A 23,605-nucleotide genomic window follows, 5' to 3' on the forward strand; every position below is an offset into this window, starting at 1 on the left:
TGCAATGTTTTGTGCGCATCACTGCATGCATGCACGCATCCGTCCAAGCGAATTTACAAAACATAAGTCCACTAGCAGACGATTCTATCCCTTTTCTGTATCGCTGACATAAGGCTCCTCCGCAACAGGGGAAACAGGAAGAAACGCAATCTAACTAACAAGTAACTGAGATCTTGTTTATGACCAGAGGCCATTGCTTTCTTCATCACCCCACGCAATCCGCTCGAAAATAGTAAAACACATGCCGGCCTGCTGACACTATAAAACTGCTTCATACTGTATGCTTTGCACTGCCTCGAAACTTCTCACTTGCTTCAAATTAGACCCTTCCTCTCAAATACAGAGGTTTTCATTATTTCTCATCCTATTCGAGGACAAACGTGTGTCTGAACGTACAGCGATCGACATCAACTCGTGGCCGGCCGGGACTCTCGTTTATAACGGATTTGCATTGATTTTTTTGGTGAAGTTTGGAAAATGGCGCCGATATAATGCCACCCCTTCCCTTCCCCTCCAACATACATCAGTTACCTTCATATCCGAAGCATCGATTTGAGAAAATGCATTCAGCGAGAAACCTCCATGAAGCAGGTAAATATATTTTGAGCTTTGTAATTGTCGAGATAAACGTGATTAATGTGCCATGAATGTTGCTTATGCTTGTTAGAGTTCTTAATTTTGATCAGGATTTTATTCCTTTACAACATGCATTAAACATTGTCGTCTTATCCACCACTTTTACTCCGCCGCCCTCCTATAATAAGAATAATAGGAAACAAAATCTGTGATCATGAGGCATTGGCATATTTTTTCAGGATTGAAGCAGATTATTAATGATTATTGTTTTCCTTACAGCTTTTTCTGGAGATTACGGAAGCATTGAAATTATGCTCAGCCAAGGACTGGTAAGTGATACAACAATAATAGTTAAAGAAATTATTCTCTGTGAGAAAAAAAATGAGTCCAAAGATATCCTTTTTTAATCATGTTTAATTCTCATGCATCAATGATTTGTTTAGTCATGATCAGGCCGATTGTTAAATAGACGAGATAGAATATATTTAGATGTTTATATTCTTACTCTGTTTACCATGTTCTAAATATACCGTATTATAATTACATCTTTGCTGTCTGAAGTGTTAAGTACTCCAAAGGAGTTAATCATTAGTCACGCTTTGTCATAAACCAGTAGTTTATTGTAATGTTTGCAACTAAAATCAAGTAGCTAATTAAAGGTATAGTACAGGATGTGTGCGGAAGGCATTTATCTGCAAAACCCTCACATTAAGTCGAAGTCGTTTCTTCTTCAACAAAAATCTCTCATGAAAATATGGCCAATAAATGTGACTTAGCTTGAAACTGAAAAAAAGTCGGTTGATATCTTTAAGACACTCGGATGATTGAGAATCATTTGAACATAATGAATACCTCATCTAACACTGGCTAAATTTACAAAACAATTTTCTATCACTCTTTGTATTGATAAAAAAAGGAGAATCTTAGACAGTCAAAAGACTTTCTCAAACCTTCTCAAGTTCTCCAGTTTAGCATAATTATATAGGTCTGCTAATTATCACTCCCGTTTCATGTAATTACACATTTTATTTCTTGAATATATAGTTCCTCTTAAAATGTTAATGCTTTTTTTCTACAATATTGTCACTTGAGCCAGTCATTCACCAGAGCTGGTTAAAAATGGATGCCCCAAAACATACAAAAGGCGCTCACTACCTTTAAGAGTGTTAAGTGGTTTTCTAACAATATATTTAGTTCTACGTCTGAGTATAGGGTAGACAGATAGATAAAAGGCTGAAACGAAAAATGTTTGTAAATGTATAGTAATGACGTTTGTGAAGTAAATCAGTCCCTATTAAAATAATGAACATCCGATTTAGAGGTAGTAAAATATGTATAAGTAATTCATCGAAGGCAATCCACAGTACTCAGGACAACACTATCATGAATATAAAATGTTACTTTTAGACTTACTAATTTTATTGTTCTATTGGCGGTTAGCCCAATCCCCAATTTTTTTATTCAGATGACCTGTTTGTTATGCATTGGCAATCCTCGTTATTTCCACTTCGAATCCCAAGGAATTCATATAGGTGAAGAAAAAAACGTAACTCCTTGCATATATTTCTTTAACATAGGTGTGCTTCCCGCTGCATTAACGACCTATGGATATACTAAGGAGTTACCACATCCTTGCGAATACACATGAGACATTGTTATATAGTTTACCATGATTATACGTTTTCACGCGCTATAGAATGGACGTAAATGTTGAGTTGGCTGTGAGAGTGAGATTAAACGTAATTGGAACTACAATACAGCAGAGAACAGTGGTATTCGTTAATTTTCTATAATCACTCTTTTACGAAATACTACAAATTGGAAAGGAAGCATGACAAGTGCATTGTTATAATATTCACCAGTAGCCATTTTTGAGAGGAACTTTTTCTGATTATTCCCACAAGATTAAATATGAATCCCTTCTGGCTATCTGTACGAGAGCTGCCTTAACAACCAATCAGTGATGATGAAATCCTTCCCGTCGTTTCCCAGCACTAACACTTGATCATTGTCGAGTGTGTCTTCTCAGAATGGACATGTAGCCACATTTCACCGCAGTGGAAACAGAACCCCATTAAAATATAGAATAACAAATTGACGTGATATTTTCCTCTCAGTAATCATGCTCATTAGGCAGCATCTTTCTCTCTCAAGAATTTCTTATGTGCGTCTAAAATCTATTTTGGGAGTGGATTAAAAGTTGTGTTATAATAATGATGTCTTCTTGAGATGAAAATTGGCCCTCTGGTGTAATCAAATTCTCTTGCTCTCTATCATCAACAAAATATAAACACAAACCGTGGAGATATTTAGATCACATTCAGAAATATTGCTATCTTTGTCTCTCCCTTCTCTCTCATTAATTCTCCCTTTCTGTCTAGTTTGTGTTTCTGCCTGTATCTCCAATCGTTTGCGTTTTCTCCACTCTAGCTCCACATTTATCTTTCTCCCTCCTCCTCCTCTTTCTCCCCCTCCTCCTCTTTCTCCCCCTCCTCCTCGTTCTTTCCTCTCTCCGTCTATTCTTATTGTCTTCTATCTGGATATCCCTAACTTGATCCCCCCTCCTCCTCTTTCTCTCCTCTCTCCGTCTGTTCTTATCGTCTGGATATCCCTAACTTGATCTCTCAATTTCTTTCAAACGAAAATGACTAAACTTTCATACAGATTGGGATAGTATAGACGTAGAGAAAGCTGTGATATACATATTTTCCATCCATTAAGTTCATCCATCCTAATGTAATGAAGCATGAATCTTCTGCTTTAAATTTGCGAAATTCACAACTTGTAAATAAAAATGTCAAGGTTAACTCCCATGCCTATACCTTCTTTGAGAATTCGAAAACAGAAATAAGCCCCTTTTCTTCACTCGCAGCTCTCCTATAGAATAATCAATCGATAGGACATCATATTTTGTGTGCGTTCAAAATCCTCGTGAGAATCTTCCAGCAACTGCATTTGCCATTGGCAAAACAGGCTGGAATTTTAGTAAACACACTCGAAGAATGGAGGAAAGTTACACGTTATGAGCATTGACCAGGTTGCAAAAGTAATATATCGGTCAAAAATTTAAGACATAGAAGAAAAAAAGCATTAATGAATCATTTCTTGAGAATAAGAAGAACAAGACAAAGAAAACAAAGAAGAAAAAGAAGAAGAAAAAGAAGAAGAAAAAACAAAGAAGGAAAAGGAAGAAGTAAAAGAAAAAAAAACACCCAGATACAGCTAAATAAATGTTATGAATCAGACGGATCTTTAAACAAATCACGTCGTTCCGTATAAGTATATTGGTGTTCTTCAGGGTATGTATCTTAAATTTATTTTCATTTTTTATTTGTGGTCCGAAGACATATTTTTAACTTGATGATATGTTATTCAGAATACATTAATGCCAGTTTGCTCACTAACTTACGTTTACCTTTAAACTCATCCATGATGTCATTATTGCTAATCTCCTTGAAAAAAATTGTCCGTACCAAGAAGTACCAGTACTCTGTCGCGGGGCTGTCTCTGGAAGATCTACTATTACATGATTGTATGAAAAGAATGCGCTTGAAAATACACACTAGCGCTAGTATATTCATGGAATAAAACACTCGTCATCATCCACATTCTGATTTGACGCGATATTGCCTTTGTGATTATGATAATACACTTTTTAGGTACTATAATTATGTCTGTGCTGTTATGGCCGTAGATTGTGGACCACGAGCTATGTAAAAGTGGCATCCTTAAAGGATTAATTATGTGTGTGTGTGCGTGTGTGTGTGTGTGTGTGTGTGTTTCTCTGTATTCTGCGAATCATAATAATGTGATTGTTTCATAATGTGGACATCACTTATTCTGATATTTTAAAGACTAAATTCGTTTAGCATTCAATGAGACCTCCTAAGTATAATTTTTTTGCAGTCTGAACTAGACTCTGATGCCTTAATTTAGTGTGAACATCACTATGAACTATGTGCTACAATTTTTTTTTTTTTTTTACTGACTGTAAATGTATGATGCTGTAAATGTTTCCAATTCTTTCCCATTCGATAGTCTGTGAAGCCATTTTATAGTAAATGAATACTAAACATCTCCAGTATTAATGATTATATTACATCATCTCTTGTTTGTCTGTTAGAGTGCCGATCTTGAGCTTCAGCATTGCCTCACGCCGCTACACAAGGCAGCCATGAATGGTCATTTAGATTGTGCTCAACTCCTTGTACAACATGGCGCCGAAGTCAATGCAGTAGATGCAGCAGGTCGGTATTCCATTGACAGTTAGCGGCTGCTAGGAACCAGAAGGGCGTAACTCATTAATTGTCCCATATTAATCGCCCTCCTGGTTTTTACGAGACGCCATAATTATACAATGTGTAATTAAAAAGATGAACATATTTCAGAAGATGTGATACACATTGTGACTAAAACACAAGTGTTTATTGAGATTTGGTCATAACATTTGAAGAAATGTCATATTTGATACTATGAGTGCACTGTGTTCACGTTTAAGCAAGATGTTACACAATAATGTCGACAGAGCAAAAATATACCTGCATGGGTGTGTTTGTGTGTCTGTGTGTCTAAATAATGGAATGGACCTCATTAAAGTATGAAATCGCCCAATGTACCTGGGTATATTTATAATCACCTTGTCATACATTATTTTTAACAATTTTAAACAGGTCACAATACATATATTTTTCAAATTGTCCCATAATCTTTCATCTTTATATTATAAATGCTAAGTGAGTGAACGTGATTCCAACAAGTCATTCAGACACGGAGTAAAGACTTCACGTCTATACGAAGCAGAAATCAAGGGAGGAAAATGAGATAATCTGAGAATTCACGTGATAACAGATGTGACATTTAAATCAAGGGACTTTGAATTGATCGTGTGAAATCAAGCTCGTAGTTTATGCAGGATATGAAATCAAGCGCAAATAATTGCGAATTTATAATTTTGTGTTACCCAATCTTTTTTTTTTTTTTTTTTTTTTTTACTTAACTCTCTCTCTCTCTTTCTCTCTCTCTCTCTCTCTCTCTCTCTTTTCTGTCGCTTTCTACCGTTCAGATTATTCAGATTCTCTCTCCCCCTCCCTCTTTTTCTTCATCACTCTCCATTTACCTCCTTCTATTTAGCTCCATTCCTTGGTCCTTGCATGCAAGTTTTTACTCGAGTTCCGTCCATTTCTCTCTGCCTCTCTCTTTCTCTATTGGAGTAATGACAGTGTATATAGATGAATCGTGTTCATTTCAACAGCAGGATAAATCCAAGTAGTTTTATAATGTCCCTATATTATTATTATGATTATTATGAAATTTATTTCCATCATCACAACAATATATACAAAGATAAAATATGGAATTTCATAACATGTAACAATATCAAAATTACATATAAAATTGACATAACAGCATTCAAAATATAAATGGAAAATGGTGCATCCGTAAAAGCCAGTAAGGCTTGACAATTGAATGCACCAGGCGTAGAATTAATAATAACATATACTTGAAGAAGAAAAAAAAAAAAAAAAAAAAAAAAAAAAAAAAAAAAGGAGTATTAGTAATATAGGTGTGGTCTTAAAATAAATTATGTGTTATAAAGAGAGAGAAGATGTTTCTTGTAAAGTCTTTTGAAAGAATTATTAAATCCAACAGATTGTAAAAATGGAGGTAGGGAATTCCACATTTTTGGACCAACATAACGGAGAGAATCGGTTAGTATATTGGACGAAGCATTCCAATGATGGAATTTATCAGCATTTCTTGTGTAGTGGGTATGGACCACATTGTTAAGACTAAATAGGTGCATAAGGTTTGGAGGTAGTGAGTTTGAGAAAAATCGTTGCATCAATGAGGCAATTTGCAATTTATTAATATCATAAATATGTAAAGTATTGAATTTTCTAAATAAAGGTTGTGAGGGAGCTAAGAAAGGGGAATTAGAGCAGAGTCGTAATGCCCTTTTTTGAAGTCTATGTAATTTGAGTAACTTAGAAGGATGTTTCGTCGCCCAAACAGAATTGCAATACATAATATATGGCAAAATAAATGCATTATATAACATGAATAAGATACGGAGTGGAATAACAAATCTTAAGTGACTAATAATACCGACGCTCTGAGAAACCTTTTTTGTAATATAATTAATATGAGAAGTCCAAGATAGGTTTTCATCGAAAAGTACTCCAAGGTAATTAAAAACTCGACACTGTTCAATTAATCTATTGTTGATAGAAATAGATACATTGTCATATACAGGATTTAGGTTCCTAGCATTTTTGAAAATAACAAATTTAGTCTTAGAAACATTCAAAGATAGCTTATTGCAAACTAGCCATTCGTAAACATACTCCAAATTAATATTCAGTTTATAGGTTAATAGATCAATTTTTTTTCTGAGGCAAGAATAGTCGTATCGTCTGCAAAAAGTGTGAATTTACAGAAAGTGGAACAGTTTACAATATCATTGATGTAAATCAAAAATAAGAGAGGCCCCAAAATAGAGCCCTGAGGGACGCCATATGATATTAGATTAAAAAAAGAACAATGAGAATTTACAGATGTAAATTGCTTCCTTTCGGCAAGATAACTTTTAAACCATTTGTGAGGTAAACCTCTTACGCCGTAAAAATGTAATTTAACTAATAATATATCATGGGGTATAGAATCGAAGGCTTTCGAAAGATCCATAAAAACACATATTGCATGATTATTTACATCAACATAATGGACTATTTTATCATATAAATCAAGAATAGCAAGACCTGTGGAAGAATTTTTTCGAAAGCCATATTGCTCATTAGACAGAATGTTGAAGTGAACCAAAAAACTTGATAGTCTATTAAAAACTAATCTTTCAAGTATTTTAGAAAAAGAAGGCAGAATGGAAATAGGACGGTAATTATCAACATTATCTGTATCTCCCTTCTTGAACAATGGAATTGCTTTGGCGATTTTCATGTTTGAAGGAAAATCACCATTCTTAAGCGACAGATTACAAATATGTGTTAAAGGTACGAGTAAACAATTTATGACATAGGAGAAGAATAAATCAGAGCGCTCTTACCACGATTGCACTCAAGCTATTACTCTAAATTTACTTGTCTTTGTACAGCAATCGAGGCAGTAGGTTAGATTTGAGGTGAAATAATATTAATTGATGGTTCTCGTACTCATTCTCGTACCCTACTTCCCTTTTTAAGTTCTAACATTTGATTTAAATTTATAACAATTAATTATTCATAATAATTGCTCACCTGTAGCAAACACAGTGAAGTAATCATAAGTATATAATTTTTTCAATTTGATAGTGTATTAATCTTTTTTTGTAAGTGACACGTGCCCCCCCCCCCCCTATTCGAAGGGCAGGAAAATAAAATAAAGAGAGAAGGAGAGAGAGAGAGAGAGAGAGAGAGAGAGTGAGAGAGAGAGAGAGAAAGAGAGAGATGGAGAGAGATGAAGAGAGAGAGAGGGGAAGAGGAAAAGGATCGAGAAAAATAGGATAATGAGTATTACTATAGGATCTACTTTGGTAGGCTAGAAAGACCGATGCCACCCTCCGCCATGCACAAGGAGGAGAAATACAGTTTACAGTGGCAAGTCAGTCAGTATATTGTTTCTCATCACACAAAATCATTCAAATCTAACTGGGGAAATAGAAGATACGAGTATTGTATTATTAATCACGACAAGGAATATTTTTTCTCCCAAAAATGAACATGTATTGTATATCACTTTAGCAGAAAACATTACTTTACAGTGCCTCAGGGTTGTCAGAATATTCCTTTTCATCAACCATCACATTAAAATAAATCTGAAAAGTTTTTAGCAACATTGTGCAACTTACCGATGTACCTGTAACGCAAAATACATGTTCGGATTTCATTATACCTTGTTTGCGCAATGTTTTGTTAGACGTGACTAACATGCTATCAATATTGTATCCATGTTTTTAACTACAAGAAAAAAAAATTACAAGTGTATCTGCTACAGGCTATACTTTGTGAGGTTATTGACATCCGTAGAACCGCACTTTATCGCTTGCGTTGAGTGCAATTATACGTGAAATGCTTTCAGCGAGAGAAGTGTTACGTACTTTCTTCTTTTATCCCTCACTTCTAATGAGTAGATTGTGCTTTCTTTGAAGGGCTAGATGACGCAGGAGAATTTTTTTCAATCCCCATCAAATATTCATACGCGTGTATGGTTACTGTACTCTATTTCTTTGTCGTATGTAAAGTTAATATATAACCCCTCCCTCTCTCTCTCTCTCTCTCTCTCTTTCATACTCACATCAAATGTGTTTTCAGACCTTACATGCATGGTATCAGCAATACTGTCGCCAGATAACAATAATTCCTTTGTTTTAATGTTGAACAATATCTATGTAATATTCATTTTGAATCAAACCGATTAGACTTGCAATATGATGGATTCTAACTGACTGTGTGTTTATACCCTGGCAGGCGGGTAGAACAAGTGAGGGAAGATCGTTCTTCCAAAGATTCTTCATTCCGAAACACATACATTTCCATATAAGAATTGATTACTCTGAAAAATAAAGACGAAAAAAGGCTATTTCTTCAGGACGATAACCTGAAGATTCATTTAATCATAAAAACTGCAAAGGTAACACGGGGAAAACTATACCAATTTATTTTATAATTTTTATCACACGATTTTCTCAAGTTTGGCATTATTATGATAATATACCAAATCAATATTTCATTCTTTCTTTCTTTGTTTCTTTCTTTCTCCTTTCGGGGAAAATATTGTTGACAGCCACCGCTTTGATCAACAGTGATGTGTATACATTAAATGAATATTATTAGTCCTTGTATTACTGTTACATGTCCTACAATGTCCTACAATATTGATTGAGTGAATTAGTGTTGTGGGTTGATCAGTGAGATGTGTGAGAGACTTACTGACAGCTATAGTACCTCATTCAAGAGTGCTTTGATCAGCAATCGGACTGGCTTGTTATTTCCTCCTCTGATGGCTGATGTTAAACATGTATACACTTAAAGAAAGTACAGACTTGTAGCATGTAGCTTGTTTGCCTCACCTGTCTCTTGGGTATATCTTTCTAGAACAGTCCCATCAGTACAGGTTTTACAGTTTGCATTCTACCCAGCTGCACATATGGGCCCGAATTCACAAAGGAGGTTTGTCGACAAACCTTGGTTTTCGTACGTCATATGACGCGTTTTACGCGTTTTTTTACAAACCTGGTTTGTAAAGAACAAAAGGAGTTTTGGCGAAACAAAAGGAGGTTTGAGCTCAAACCTTGGTCTGAGCTCAAACCTTGGTTTGTGAATTCGGGCCTTTATGTTTGCATGCATACAACGGGACCCCAAATAATTGTATCCACTGATCTTTTAAACATGGAAAGGTGCCAATATCTTTATTTGGAGAAAAAAATCACTCCCTAAGAAGATGGAGATGTGTATAAATTACTTTTGTTTGCCCCTTTTGAAAAGAATACTGTCACTTCAGTGTATTTTGGAAATGAAACGCAACGCTGCAATGCGAGGGTGCGCAAATGAATATTGATGATTGTACTTTCATGAGGACCTATCTAGTCTTTCTGTAGGTTTTTTTCGAATTTGGTACAAATGCCACTAATTTGCTCATGTTCTTGTGCACATTGTATATCCGAACTGGTTTATTGTGATATTATAATGATAATAATTATCTCTTGAATCAGGTCGCAGCCCCCTCCACTATGCGGCCTCTAATGGATACCTGAAAGCAGTGAAGTGGTTTGTAGAGGAAGCAGATGCCACCCCGGGTCTCCAGACCAAGAAGGGACACACTGCAAGATTATTTGCCAAGAAGCATGGGCATGGCAAAGTGGCAGTTTATTTAGCTGAAGTTGGTAAGTTAAGCCACAATCTTTACACTTATACAATATCATCATCATTAGATCGTAATCACCTCTTTTCCTGCGACACCCCTTGTGTAATCGTGTTAATTATCTACCCTGTTCACATTTATACCTTTATATTCAAACTTCTCTTAACATTAGTATCGCCCGTTTGCCACTTCCATATCTATCTAACTCTTTCTCTCTTCCTTCCTCTCTTTTAGCTCTTCTCTCACTTTCTCTTTCTCATTGTTGTGTTCTCCTTGTTTCCATTCCCTCATGTCTTGCTAATACATTCTTATAATTTATCCCTTCATAATTTTACAAAAGTAAATGTTATCACAGACACACATACACACACACACACCCACAGAAATAAAACTAAAGCAGCTGGATGGTCACGACGATAATTATGAAACTTGTTGATAAACAAAAAGAGTTTATTTAGCACAACATAACGCATGAAAAATTAATGATGATGATGATGATGATGATGATGATGATGATGATGATGATGATGATGAAGATGATAATGATGATGATGATGATAATGATGATGATAATGAAGATGATGATGATGATAAGATGATGAGGATGATCATAATGATGATGGTCCTGATCATGAGCATGCAAAAGGAATAAGGGCTATTTTTTTTAATGCACCATTACGTTGAACCTGTATAACCAGCTTCAAGTCTTCATGGCAACAGTCATTAAACAGGTTTTACATCCTTATCCCTGAAGCTAAAACTCCCTTGCAAATCAACCCCTACATTGAGTGAACCGTACTTACATAATAGCAATTCAGAGTTCAATAAAATCCATGCAACCAACATGACAATAAACTCGTTGTCCTGGTTTTGTGCGGCTCTGCTAGAATTTATTATGGAAGATCTGTTGCACAATCTCTTCTCCCTGCCTTATGTACTTCTTCTGTTATAAGCAATTTCTATCATCTGGTAACCTATATTCACCAATAGACCATCTTCGTCATGCAATCAAATTCAATGAATAAGTCTTTATTAATTACCACAAATTATTTCATTTACCTGTGACGAATAACTGTATTTAAACAGTCAGAATACAAATTACATACACTCTGATGTATGGTAAGCCTTGATGTTTGTCCTGTCTAGCAACAAATAAATTATTATGTACTCAAGTTGCATTCTGACTATTGACATGTTAATAATCAAATGATTTTAATCGTGTCACTTAACAAATACTTATGATTTTGCTTTTAATTACGTTACGAAAATGGTCTGTTAGAGATTTGTCTTATTTCGGGGAGAACTGTCATGTGCCGAAGTAGCTATTGGAGATCATAATATCCTTTTCTGCAGATGCACTTATTGAAAGGAAAGTCTTCTTGTGGCGTTTCTCTGTCTCTGGTATCACTCACTCTATATTCCTCATTATTCATTCAATCCACCTGTACACCTGATGCGTTATAAATTCAATCTCTCCTGAAGATGCATGAGATTTCAATTACTTATTAGCATTCCCATATTACATGAACATGGACTGCATTGGTTTTTATCTCTCTTCAAACCTTTTGCATTTCATTATACAATCCTCTCTATCTCTCCCCCTCTCTCTCTCCCTCTCTCTCCCTCCCTCTCTCTCTCTCCCCCTCTCTCTCTCTCTCCCTCTCTATCTCTCTCTATCTCACTCTCTCTCTCTCTCTCCCTCTCTATCTCTCTCTATCTCACTCTCTCTCACCCTCTCTCTCTCTCTCTCCCTTCTCCCCTCTCCTTCTCTTCTCCCTCATTTGTCTGTGTGATCTATTTTGAAAATAATTCTATACCTCCTTCCTCTTCGTTTTCCCCTCCTATTTCACGCATACTCTCTCTCACTCTATTTCTCTGTCTATCTATCTCTCCTTCTCAATAGCTCTTTATCGTCTATCTACATTTATGTTCCTCCATTTTACGTATAGGTTTATTTCGCCCCCTTATTTTGTCTCGTTCTCTAAATGTGCTGTCTCCACACTTTTATTGTTGACTTCCATATCTAATTTATAACTCTACTTTACTACACCGTATTGTCATGGGAGCAGTGGATTGTCTGAATTTATGTAACCTTTTTTATTCGCTAATGTACCCTCTTCCCCATCAATCCTCTGTCACTCCTTTTACACATCGGCTCTATATATAGATGAAGGATTTGTTATTTCTACCCTTCTTTGATTTTCACGCATCCGACTCTGTCCTCCCGATACAGTAATATTCATGAAAACTCCGAATGCACTTGATAGCTTTAGTGTGCTTTTTAAAGATCACAAAGAGACGGAAAACATCTCTTCTCTATACTGGTAATTCCAGAGATACGGCTTCTATTATTCAGATGTGGGTCGGGAGTGAAGGTTTATCTGACATGTTTTTGAATAGGTATATACTGGACGTCAGTGTTTCCTCCCACCACGTGAAACTAAAAGCGTCTTATAGGCCTATCTTTTCTTCTGTGTTGATTCCAATACTTCTGTGAAATGTCCGTCCATCTTATCAAGTATATTCCTTGCAATTGGTCACTCAATACAGAAAATACTTAAGGGAGGTAGATTCTCATGTGAGGATCCGCTTAAAAGCCAAGACGGGTGTTTATAATCTCCTACAGGAATAGACATACGTCAATTTATTCCAACATGGCAGCAACACTCTTGATGCTTTTGAAGCGTCTTGATGATTTTTTTGTTTTGTTTTATATACATTTCCTTTTGTGTTTAAGATCCAATATCGAATACTGGTTTGACTACATTGGTTTGACCAGATCTGGGCCACGTCATACAAAGGTTTGCAGTCAATGATTGCAAATTTGAAATAACGATTCTGATTGCGGTAAGATTGGTTCATAATTAACTGGCCATTACCATTTGCATTTGATTGATAATCTTTGTTTTAAGGGCCCAGTTAAATATTTTATTGTTGAAAGGAGGATACCAGTGTCCTTTTGACTCCTCAACATTTTCTGAGGAGAAGGAATTAAGTTTTTATTTGGTATAGAAAAGTATCATCGTGTAATTTACCGTGATTATGCAATATGAACGATGTTTAAAATTCGAAATTGCATTTTTCCCTTGTGAACCTTTTCCTTTTTTAAGTGACATATACCTAATATCAGTGTTTTATTAACGCTATTTATCATCCTATTAGAATTAAAAGTGTTTAATTTATATTAAAAACATGCAGGAAATTTCCAATCTATATAGTGATAATATCCGGAAGGCATGTCGAATGCAATTTTTATCTCAATTGTCAAAGCCCAGATATTTTTATGTATATGAAAAACTGTCCTAGATACGCCACGTGTAATATGTGGCAATTATCTGCAAAGTTTATTTTCTTGTTTTCACTTGACCTGTTATGGCCGTTTTCATGTCGCGTATAATATTACTCTTGCACAACTTGATTTTTTTCCAGCTTACCTAGTAGTAGGAGTTCCAGTTTAACCCATATTTCTGATCGATATTTCCATAAACATGATTTTCTGGTCGATCACTCTCACCGGAGGTAAAGATTATTTTCATTTGAAGAAAGTGGGTTAAATTTTCTTTTTGATTGTGAAATTGAGCATATTATACAGAGTGACTTATTTTGCAGGGAAGCTCATCAAATTCGCTAGAAAACACGGTTGATGTTTTAAAATAGTAGTACAGCAATCACGTCATAGATCAGAAGGATGTAAACATGCATTATGGCACATGAGAAAACGATAGGGTATATTGTGACAAAATTAAATCCACGAATTCCACGATTTTACCCTTATTTAGAGAAATTCTAAAAACAAAAAAGGATAAAATAGTAATAAACAGTTCTGGGGGTATATCATTAAACCATCACAGCGATTAACTGCGACACGATTTGATTATTTATGTTAATTAAATTTGCTTCTTTTCGTAGCGCATGATTTAGATAACAGCGTTAAAAAATTCTTCTTATGAGAGTAACGAAAAGAAAAAAAATATATACAATCTTACAAGGACATCATTATAGTGATGGTGATTTGCAGGTCTACTAACTTATCGCGTAGAATGATGTTCTATTTTCTATTCCCTTTGGGAATCTCGATTGGCATGGACAGCAGATGCCACGAGTATGACTACTCAATTGTGTGTAATTTGATCAAACAGTTTCTTTGGCTTCAAAGCACAATGGCCAAGGTCGTATCTGAGATTGAGACGAAAATCTCTTTATCCGTGATCGACCTTTCTCCAAAGGAGAGCATGTTGCCCATGAATTTGGAACAATTTTTCTTACCTCTTTCATGAAATGATTGTGACAATATAGTTTACTCTTGTAAGATAGTTTATTATCTTCCTAGATCTTTATTAAATAATCTCTAATTAAATTAATCAATACGATAACAGCGGGATGCACACACAAAGAATTAGTGAGATTCAAATATCGCTTTTCGAATCGCGATTATAGAATCTCTTTTTTTTTCTGTGTGTGAACCTAAAAATCTCACTAAAAGGTGAGATCATGATCGCGATCAGAATCATGCTAAAAGAATTTGTTTTTTTTAATACTCGCGATTGTTTGGTCGAGTGTGAGCAAACGCAGATATCAGCGCTCGTCGAGAAGTGAGATTTTTTTTCCTGAGTAAGAATGGTGGCAAAAAAGGTAATATTTTAATCGCGATACAAATCTCACTAAAATTTAATGTTGTGTGTTTGTGAATGGGCCGCTTAATAACGTTGCATGGTGCATGGTTGTAGCTGCAGTAAATGGGATGTTAACCCTTTTTTAAAAGTTAAGGTCCGTTATATGCTACGGCAAACCTCCTCACCACCCCCTCGTTGTTTTGTTTATGTTTAAATGGATGGCGACACTAATTGGGCTACTATAACCTTCTGAGTAAATCAGGTTATGGAAAATGCAGACACTGGGTGGATCTGTGAATATAACTGCGCTCCAAACGTACGAAGCAAATTCGTTATTCTAAATGCAATAGAAAAAGGTTTGAATCAACCTGTTCTAAATCTGGGTTATGAACAGAAAATAGATACACGTAGACTGAAAAGTGTGCAGTCGTTGAACAGAGTCAAAAGAACAGAATAATATATATTTGTTAATAATATATTTAATTCTATTTATTTATTCATTCAGCCAGTCAGGCAGTCATTATTTTGTTCATTCAATCTTATTACTTAACCAGGGTTATCTCGTTACCACGGGGACATTTAACAAGTAATTACATTACAGAGAGGAATACAATCCTTAACAAACCAACAAGCAAAATCAGTCGATAATTCAATAATAAACAAGCATATTGGGCAAGTGAACATTTTGATAGTGTTGAACTAAACTGCGGGAAGGTGAGAAACCATGAAAATATATTTCTTTTAATCAATCAAAACCACGTGATCGCATATTGGCTTTGTAATAATTGTATATTTTTCAAATCGTATCAAAATCGGAAATGAAACCTTCTGTATTTTCTAATTCGAATCATGAAATAGTCTCACATCTACTCTGGATGAGTAGCCCTATTTGTCTGTTTCTCAATAAGCCCTTCACTTTCAATTAATTTCACTGTATATTTCTGATAAAAGAAAAATACGTAAATTTTCCACAATACCACATTGAACACAGATGACTATATCTGTTATAATACTTTCCTACTTTTCATATGATACTTAAAAATGTGATGACAAACCTTAGGATCATCGAACTACTATAAATCTAAATTGTCTCTAACCATTGCAATAATTATTAAGGTTGGCATTACTATTTGCCTTATTCCACTGGAAACGATGCCCCCCAACCAAATAACAATCATATTATTATTGCAAATTATGAACCTCACTAATGCGTGAAAGAAGAATGTAGGCCAATATTATTTGCTTCTAAGGTTATTACAGGCATCGATGGCCTATATGTAGCCCATTTGTATTGTCAGAATAATATTCAGGAGCTTCTAATGTGACATGGCATTATGTATTTATACGTTTGGACTTTATTCATCGTATCTTGACAGAAGATTAGGTGGTAAATCTTTGACATTTCAGAAGGATTCCCGATGCCTGTAATCTCTCGCTTTCTATTGATGGATCGCTTGTAGAAGAAAGCACTGGCCAAGGATTATGGATTGGGCGGTGACAAAGACTGTCAGGCTTTCAGAATATAAGGATTAGTTTGAATAATTATTCTTCTTTCACTTTTTTCTTTCTTCTTTTCTATGTGGCTCAGTTATTTTCCTCTCGTCAGGATATGATATTTCCATTCATTTCTCTTCAAATCCTTCTCTCTCTCTCTCTCTCTCTCTCTCTCTCTCTCTCTATCTCTTCCTCTCTCTCTGTCTGTTTGTCTCTCTCTCTCTCTCCTTCTCCTTCTCTCTCTCTCTCTCTCTTCCTCTCTCTCTCTCTCTCTCTCTCTCTCTATATATATAATATGTATATTATATCTCTCTCATTCCCTCTTCTACCATCTCTTTCTAATTCGTTTTCCAACGCAATCACAATTTGTGTATGCGCGTATAATTATGACTATGAGGGTGAGTGCGTGAGTGTGTTTCCTAGATTTACACCGTATGTGTGTTTGTGTGTTGTATGCAACAGGTGTATGCTCTCTCTTCCTCTCTCTCTCTCTCTCTTTCTTTCTTTCTTTCTCTCTCCCTTTCTTGCTCTCTCTTCCCTCCGTAGGCCTGATGTTATAACAAAAATAGGCTAATAACACATCTCACCTTCTCTCTCCTCCTCTTTTTTCTTCTATGCAGAGAATAGATTATGCGGCCATCCCTGGCTTGGCACGACACTACCAACCTAGATCCATCACCATGATGTGCTCCTTCCTTCTCTTGCCTTTATCTTCATCGTCTGTGTGATGTATGTCCAACCAGCCGTCCAGATGTTCATCGCTATTTTTGTACGTAGTTCTAGATCACAAGGCTTAAATCAATTCTGCTTTCAACTGACAGAATTAAGTAATTCGTGTGATGATGGGGTGTGACGTTGTCCCCATGCAGTCATAGTTCGCGAACGATGAATTGGTACACTGATCTGTCACATTATTATGTTTTACATGTTTGAATGAAGCTCACGTGATTTGGGTGCATTCTCAGACCGACAGCACTCGAGGCCCATGCACAACATCAATCTCGTAAAACTCAAAAGAAGTTGCCAAAAGATCCGGTATTGTTGGCTGTCGGACTCTTGGATCGTCAGCATTTTTTAACTCTCAAATAAAGTGTCAGAATATACATTAATAATTCATTCATAATATTCTGTTTTGGCGCATGTCAGCATGGTCATGTTGTGATTATCATCCCTATTTATGCACCGCCAAAGAGCTTTGAAAATTATTATACCGGCTATTAGAATAATAATAATGATAAATGTAACTCAATATAGCGCCAAATCCACCGTGTGGAATGCTCAAGGCGCATGTAGCAATTATTAAGAATTAAACAGAAGCGTTTCTACATGAAAGTATTGGGAGCCCAATTTGAAGGCAAATTTTCACTTAAATTGTATCATAATGTGAAAGAGGATGTCATTTATTGGTCATTTAAGACACATTTCTGCAAGGATTTTCAAAAGAAATGTGTTTGAAGTCGATATTGATGAAAGAATACAAAATTTACGTTTTTTCGTATACAACGGAAAACCCAAATTATGTATTCTTTTTATCCACATTTGCCTTCAAACACACTTTTGGGAGAAATCTTCGCAGAATTGTGTCTTAAACACCCTCTTTCACATAATGAAACAATTTAAGTGAAATTTTGCCATCTAATTTGTGGCGAATTTGGGGCTCCGAACACTGTAAGGGGGCTTTAAAGGAATTAGAGGTTATACACTTTTTCACTATTCGCCTATTCCATAAGGTATTTATGTATTGTTTATATGGAAAAGGTAGACTTGTTATCTGTATATCTTGTTGTCAACAGTCCAATGACATATCAACTGGACCACAACACCTATTTAGCAACAAAAACTCAGAAGTTTTCTACGTAGTCATGTAGCTTGAATTTGTCAGCACAATTAACTGTTGATGTACGTACACTTGTATTGTCCAATATTAATGACGGGTTACTTTATTCTTTATCAGTTCTAAAAGAATGTTGCCTGCTTTTGGTATATAAAACGGACGTTATGAAGTTTATCAAAAAATAATGCAGATAAGCTTCCTTCGTAGTGGCGGATACAAGGGCACATGCCCATACCCCGATCGGGTTTTCTACCCCCCCCCCCCCTGATACAGCCGCAGATGTATACTAACCTCCGTTATCATGTAGCTCTTGATCATTAACCTGGCCATTAAGTACCTGGCAATGTTGGGGTTACCATAATTGCGGTCTTTCAAGAAGAGCGGTATGAAAACTATGAATACTGATGAGGCTATCAAGTTAAATGGCGATTACACGAAGTGGGGATTGTTGATTTATATTCACCTACACCCAAATTACCCCATCAAATTAATGGTATTTTCTTGAGTACTCCTGAATTTGTATGAACCAGTACATAACAATGACAATCATGCGACTGTATATAGCGTTTAAAAATCACACAAACTTGCCAGAACTGGAAGAAGACATCATGCTAATATTTAAGGCAGTTTTTTTTGTCTTTCCTTTTCTTTTAAGGCCACATGCGCAGACTAATTAACTTACTTAGCTTTCGATTTGAAGCGAAATAAATTCATCTTTTATCACAGAAATTTACATAGGGCAGACATTCTCTGTACAAGGGCGGATCGGGATTTAGAAGAAGAAGGGGCTCAATTAAAAATAAATACAATCCGAAATAAAGTCAGGTGGCTGATTTTTACTTAGGGCGGGAACAAGAGTCAAGTTCCCCTTTTAATGACCCCGTTAGGATTTCTTTTCTTTAATTACCAAAGACAAAGCTTACGATATGATGCCTACACTAGATCTCGTTAAAAAATGTATTTATATTTCAAACAAAAGTGAATAAAACAGTATTGGACGGGTTATTCAAGGAATCATTCCAGGAGTGCTTGCCACACTTTAACAAGACTGGCTTTTATTTATTTCTTCCTCTCATTTGGTTGGTTGTTGTAAATCCGTGATTTAGAGAAAAGAGGATTGACGAAAAGAATGCGTGTTCTGGGAACAAGGTTATTAATAATTCATTAATGATCACGAAAGAGACTTTATCTTATGGACCATTAGTGCTCCTAGAAGTGCCCCTGAAAGTACTCTATACCTGGCTTTAGGCTAGCTGGATACAACTCTCAAGAAATTGACAATCAAGCAGGCATTACATGTAGAGCAAGGCTATGCTTGTTTGCTCCAGCTAGCTTGGCTATACCCTGGATGTGAATTCTTAATGATATCAAGGAAAGGAGTCTGGAGGCCTAGTCTCAGGAGGGCAATGGACAGTGCAGGTACGAGGGAAGAAGGCCAGCTCTCTGTAATATCGACCTTTCTTGTATAAGCCTACATATTATGACGTAAGCGAACCTTCATTTTTTTCTGGTTTATGTAAGATCGTACAATCGTGTTGTTATTTTCTTTCTCTTTTCCTTCCTTTCTATCTTTCTTTCTCTCTTTCTTCCTTACTTTCTTTCTTAAGTTTGATGAATTCTATACATCCGTCATAACGTTATCTCAGTTCTGCAGTTGAGAATCGCATCGACGTAGTAAAGATTACGGCGCCAACTTTGGGCGGGCGGGCGGGGAGGGGGGGGGGGGGGGAGGGGGTGGTCGTCATAACTCACTCATTGAAATACACTGTCTTTATCTATTGCTTTTCCGGGGAGGGGGGGGGGGTAAACAAAAATAATGAGAAGGCAGACAATTGGATCTTACTTTTGCATGTAAAACATATCTTACTTATACATTTTGTTATACTTAAATTACTTTAATCACTTAAATTGCTTAATTTATACAAAATTACTTAAATTACTATTTGGCATTATCGTGAACCGTCTACCGGGGCCAGAAGGGCGTGGTCTATCAAATCGATAAGAGCACGAAATCGTCTTGGCTCTCGAAAGCTGAAATACCCTTTTGTTCCTAAATGTTATTCATTTCAGTCAAGCTTAAGTAATTAACAATCGCATGTCATCGGGTATTTTTTTTTGTTTTTGTTGGGGGGGGGGGGGGGGGTTCGATATGCACAAATAATAATGTTCCTTTGTTCGATTTAAATTTAGAATTGATACATTTGTTTTTGCACACACAAAATAGGTTCGTGCATCACGCACGCATTTTTCATGTAAACTTTAAGAGAATAAATGTAAATGAAACATGTACATGCAAGTCTAGTCTGAGTTATTAACTATTTCTACGATTGCCGATTGTATGTGTATATTCTGTACAAATGAGGAACGTGAGGAGTGAGAGAGAGAGAGAGAGAGAGAGAGAGAGAGAGAGAGAGAGAGAGAGAGAGGAGGGAGAAAGAATTAGCGGCGAGGAGGATAAGCGAGGAGAGAATGAATAATCGTGAGGCAATGAGAGAGATGGACGGGAAAAGAACAAGAGAGGAACAGGAGAAAGGAGCGAGATGAAAACACATACAGGCAGCCACAGAAACGAGGATACATGCAGTAAGAGAGACGGACAGAAGAAAAAAATCAGACAAAAATGGGAAAATGGAAGAGAAAATAAGTGTTGATGCTGAAATCATATTTGGTTATATCTTATACCTCTCCTTGTCTGCCTGTCTAGATATAAGACATAACGCGAAACGGAGGTGTTTTTTTTCTTCCAAGGCAAAAGTAAGGTTATTTACAAACATGGATTATACATGGCAGACAGCAAGATAGAGTACAAGATTAAGTCAGACTGAGTCAGGTGCAAGGCATCGCATGTAGAGAGGAAAGCAATAGTGACAGACAGACAGAAAGATAGATGCATAAAGACATAAACAGAGACAGATAGGTATATAAAGTCAAACGAATAGGGAAATAAACAGTCATTAAATACAAAGAGACATGGCGCAGAAGTGACATATACCGAGAGAGGTAGAGAGACAGAGACAGTGAGAGAGAGAGGCAAGGGGGAGAAAAAAACAGAAATTATGAGAGAGACAGAGAGAGACAGAAAGAACCGGGGCAAAAGGAGAGAGGTAAGCATTACTTTAAAAAAAGTATACGGAGAGGGATAGAGGTGGGGGTAAGTATTAAAGTACAAGTCCACTCCAAAAAATACAATGGCATTACTCGCTGGAGTAGGGGAGGACCAATGTTTTGTTGCGCTACACGATAAGGAACTTAGTTCTCGAATTGACTTCATATCTGTTATGTTAAATAGAATTCCCAAGTTAATTGCCAATACCTGTGAAAGAAAGTACTTAAAGGACAATTCCACTCGAAAAATAACTTTCAATGAAAGCAGACAAATCAGACAAACCAATCTCACAAAGTTTGAGCAAAATCGGATAACCAATAAGAAAGTTATGGATTTTTGAAAAAGTATGTAAAACTCTGGAACAATGACAATCACTACACATATTGCCAATTTGGTTATCAGTTTGTGACGTCATGTCCTCACTATTTATCAATTGCTTTATATAGTTTAATCCCATTGATTTCCCTTTTTATCCCCCAAAACTTGATTTCCCCATGCTATTGCCCGTATTATACGATTTTAATCATATTGCATGACATTTCACAAAATATTTTATGAACTTTGAAGAATTGCTACTATTTTCTGAATATGGTATATTCATAATTATTTGATATAAATAGTTTATAAAAATTCAATTTTTCATGATTTAACTGGACAAAAATTACTCTACAGTGCGTCCCAGAAAAAACAAAACCGAGAACTATCGATGTTTTATCATAACTTAATCACAATTATAATTAATAAATGACACATGTTTGGTAAGCTTAGATCCTCCTCTTTCATTTGACGCAACTCATATGATGCATATTTCACGCATGAGTGATTACAAGCAATTTGAAGAGAGGAAACCAAAAACTCATTTGGCGGGCGGTATCTGAATTTCAAGGAGAAAATCACATTTCTAGAAAGTTCAATTTCTGTTTTTTCATATGATATGACACCTCAATCAGGAAAAATGAGCCAGGAATAACAAAGTTCTTTTGTTTAAAAAAATGCTTGCATTTCCATAAGTTGATCCAACGACTTCGTTTTCACTGGCTGCCTGCAGTAGCAACAAACAGAGTTTGACCCCCCCCCCCCAGTTAACGTAGGGTTAAAAGATGACAAGCAATCAAATATTTATGAATTTTCAAAAGTTGTAATCACTTCACATTGGCTGCAGAATCGGAAATGTCACTGCGACGCATTGCCGAACTACTTTCCCATTTATTTCAAAACATAAAATAATTGAAATGTCAACTTTTCAAAAAGGATTAATTTTTTCTTCTCTTTTCTTTGGGGACCTGTAACAGTGTGCTGTCCATAATATATTCCGAGTAGCTAGTGCTCTAAGGGAGAAGGCATTTTATATGTACATGACGAACGGGAGAGTTGCCCTATGACTACATCACAATCCAGTGAGACAAATTGCCAAACTGAGATTCACATGAATTTAGTGATCTCATATTTTAAACTTTCATGACTCCCTCAGTATTGGCCTGATTCATGTCAATCTTCTGCATTTTTGTTTCTCTTATATTTCTGCATCAATGCCAATGAAGATATAACAAAGGTCGATTGCCCTTTACCAATTTACCAATAGAATGTATTTCACTTTATTTTATGAGCTTTCAAATTTGGGCTTGAATATAGTCCTATGTTAAGTACAGTGTAAGCAAATAAAAAATAAACGCAAAATGTATTGAAGCACATATTGTAGGTCAGTGAATAAAATAAAAAACTGCATGTGTTATAAACATAAGACATTTTATTGTTTTTATCAGACCATAACCAACTTCCAGTTGGCTGCATTGCCTGCATACTTGACACAATATAATACATTTTAGGAGATACAATGGAATCTTGTTTTGACATTCGTCGGCTTTATGAAGTAGTCTGGCAGATTGTTGAATTCTGTTAAATCATCTTCATCAAATCATACACGATGCCCGGAAGAGGAAATAAGAAAAAGAATTTGTATTACCACCGTTACCACCACTTACAAGTAATTCCGACCACTTATAAACTGTCCCCACAATTTACAATTACAGATGACACCATGATGATGCCGTAACACCATAACCAATGATCCATAGAATTAATGTCATTGGAAGGTTACTGGAAATGTAGAACGTGCGAAAGTGGGACTTA

General features: G+C 35.9%; 1 protein-coding gene across 1 annotated transcript; it reads left to right on the top strand.

Moving 5' to 3' along the window:
• Positions 1–17,971, top strand: LOC105438936 (serine/threonine-protein phosphatase 6 regulatory ankyrin repeat subunit A-like). The gene is made up of 5 exons (XM_011667323.2): positions 1–591; positions 856–905; positions 4,700–4,823; positions 10,280–10,450; positions 17,156–17,971. The coding sequence occupies exons 1-5, from the start codon at positions 492–494 to the stop codon at positions 17,203–17,205; spliced, it is 495 nt and encodes a 164-aa protein (XP_011665625.2). The 5' UTR covers positions 1–491; the 3' UTR covers positions 17,206–17,971.
• Positions 17,972–23,605: the final 5,634 nt, after the last annotated feature.

This window comes from Strongylocentrotus purpuratus, unplaced genomic scaffold (genome assembly GCF_000002235.5).
Source record: "Strongylocentrotus purpuratus isolate Spur 01 unplaced genomic scaffold, Spur_5.0 spur5_scaffold_14, whole genome shotgun sequence".
NCBI lineage: Eukaryota > Metazoa > Echinodermata > Echinoidea > Camarodonta > Strongylocentrotidae > Strongylocentrotus > Strongylocentrotus purpuratus.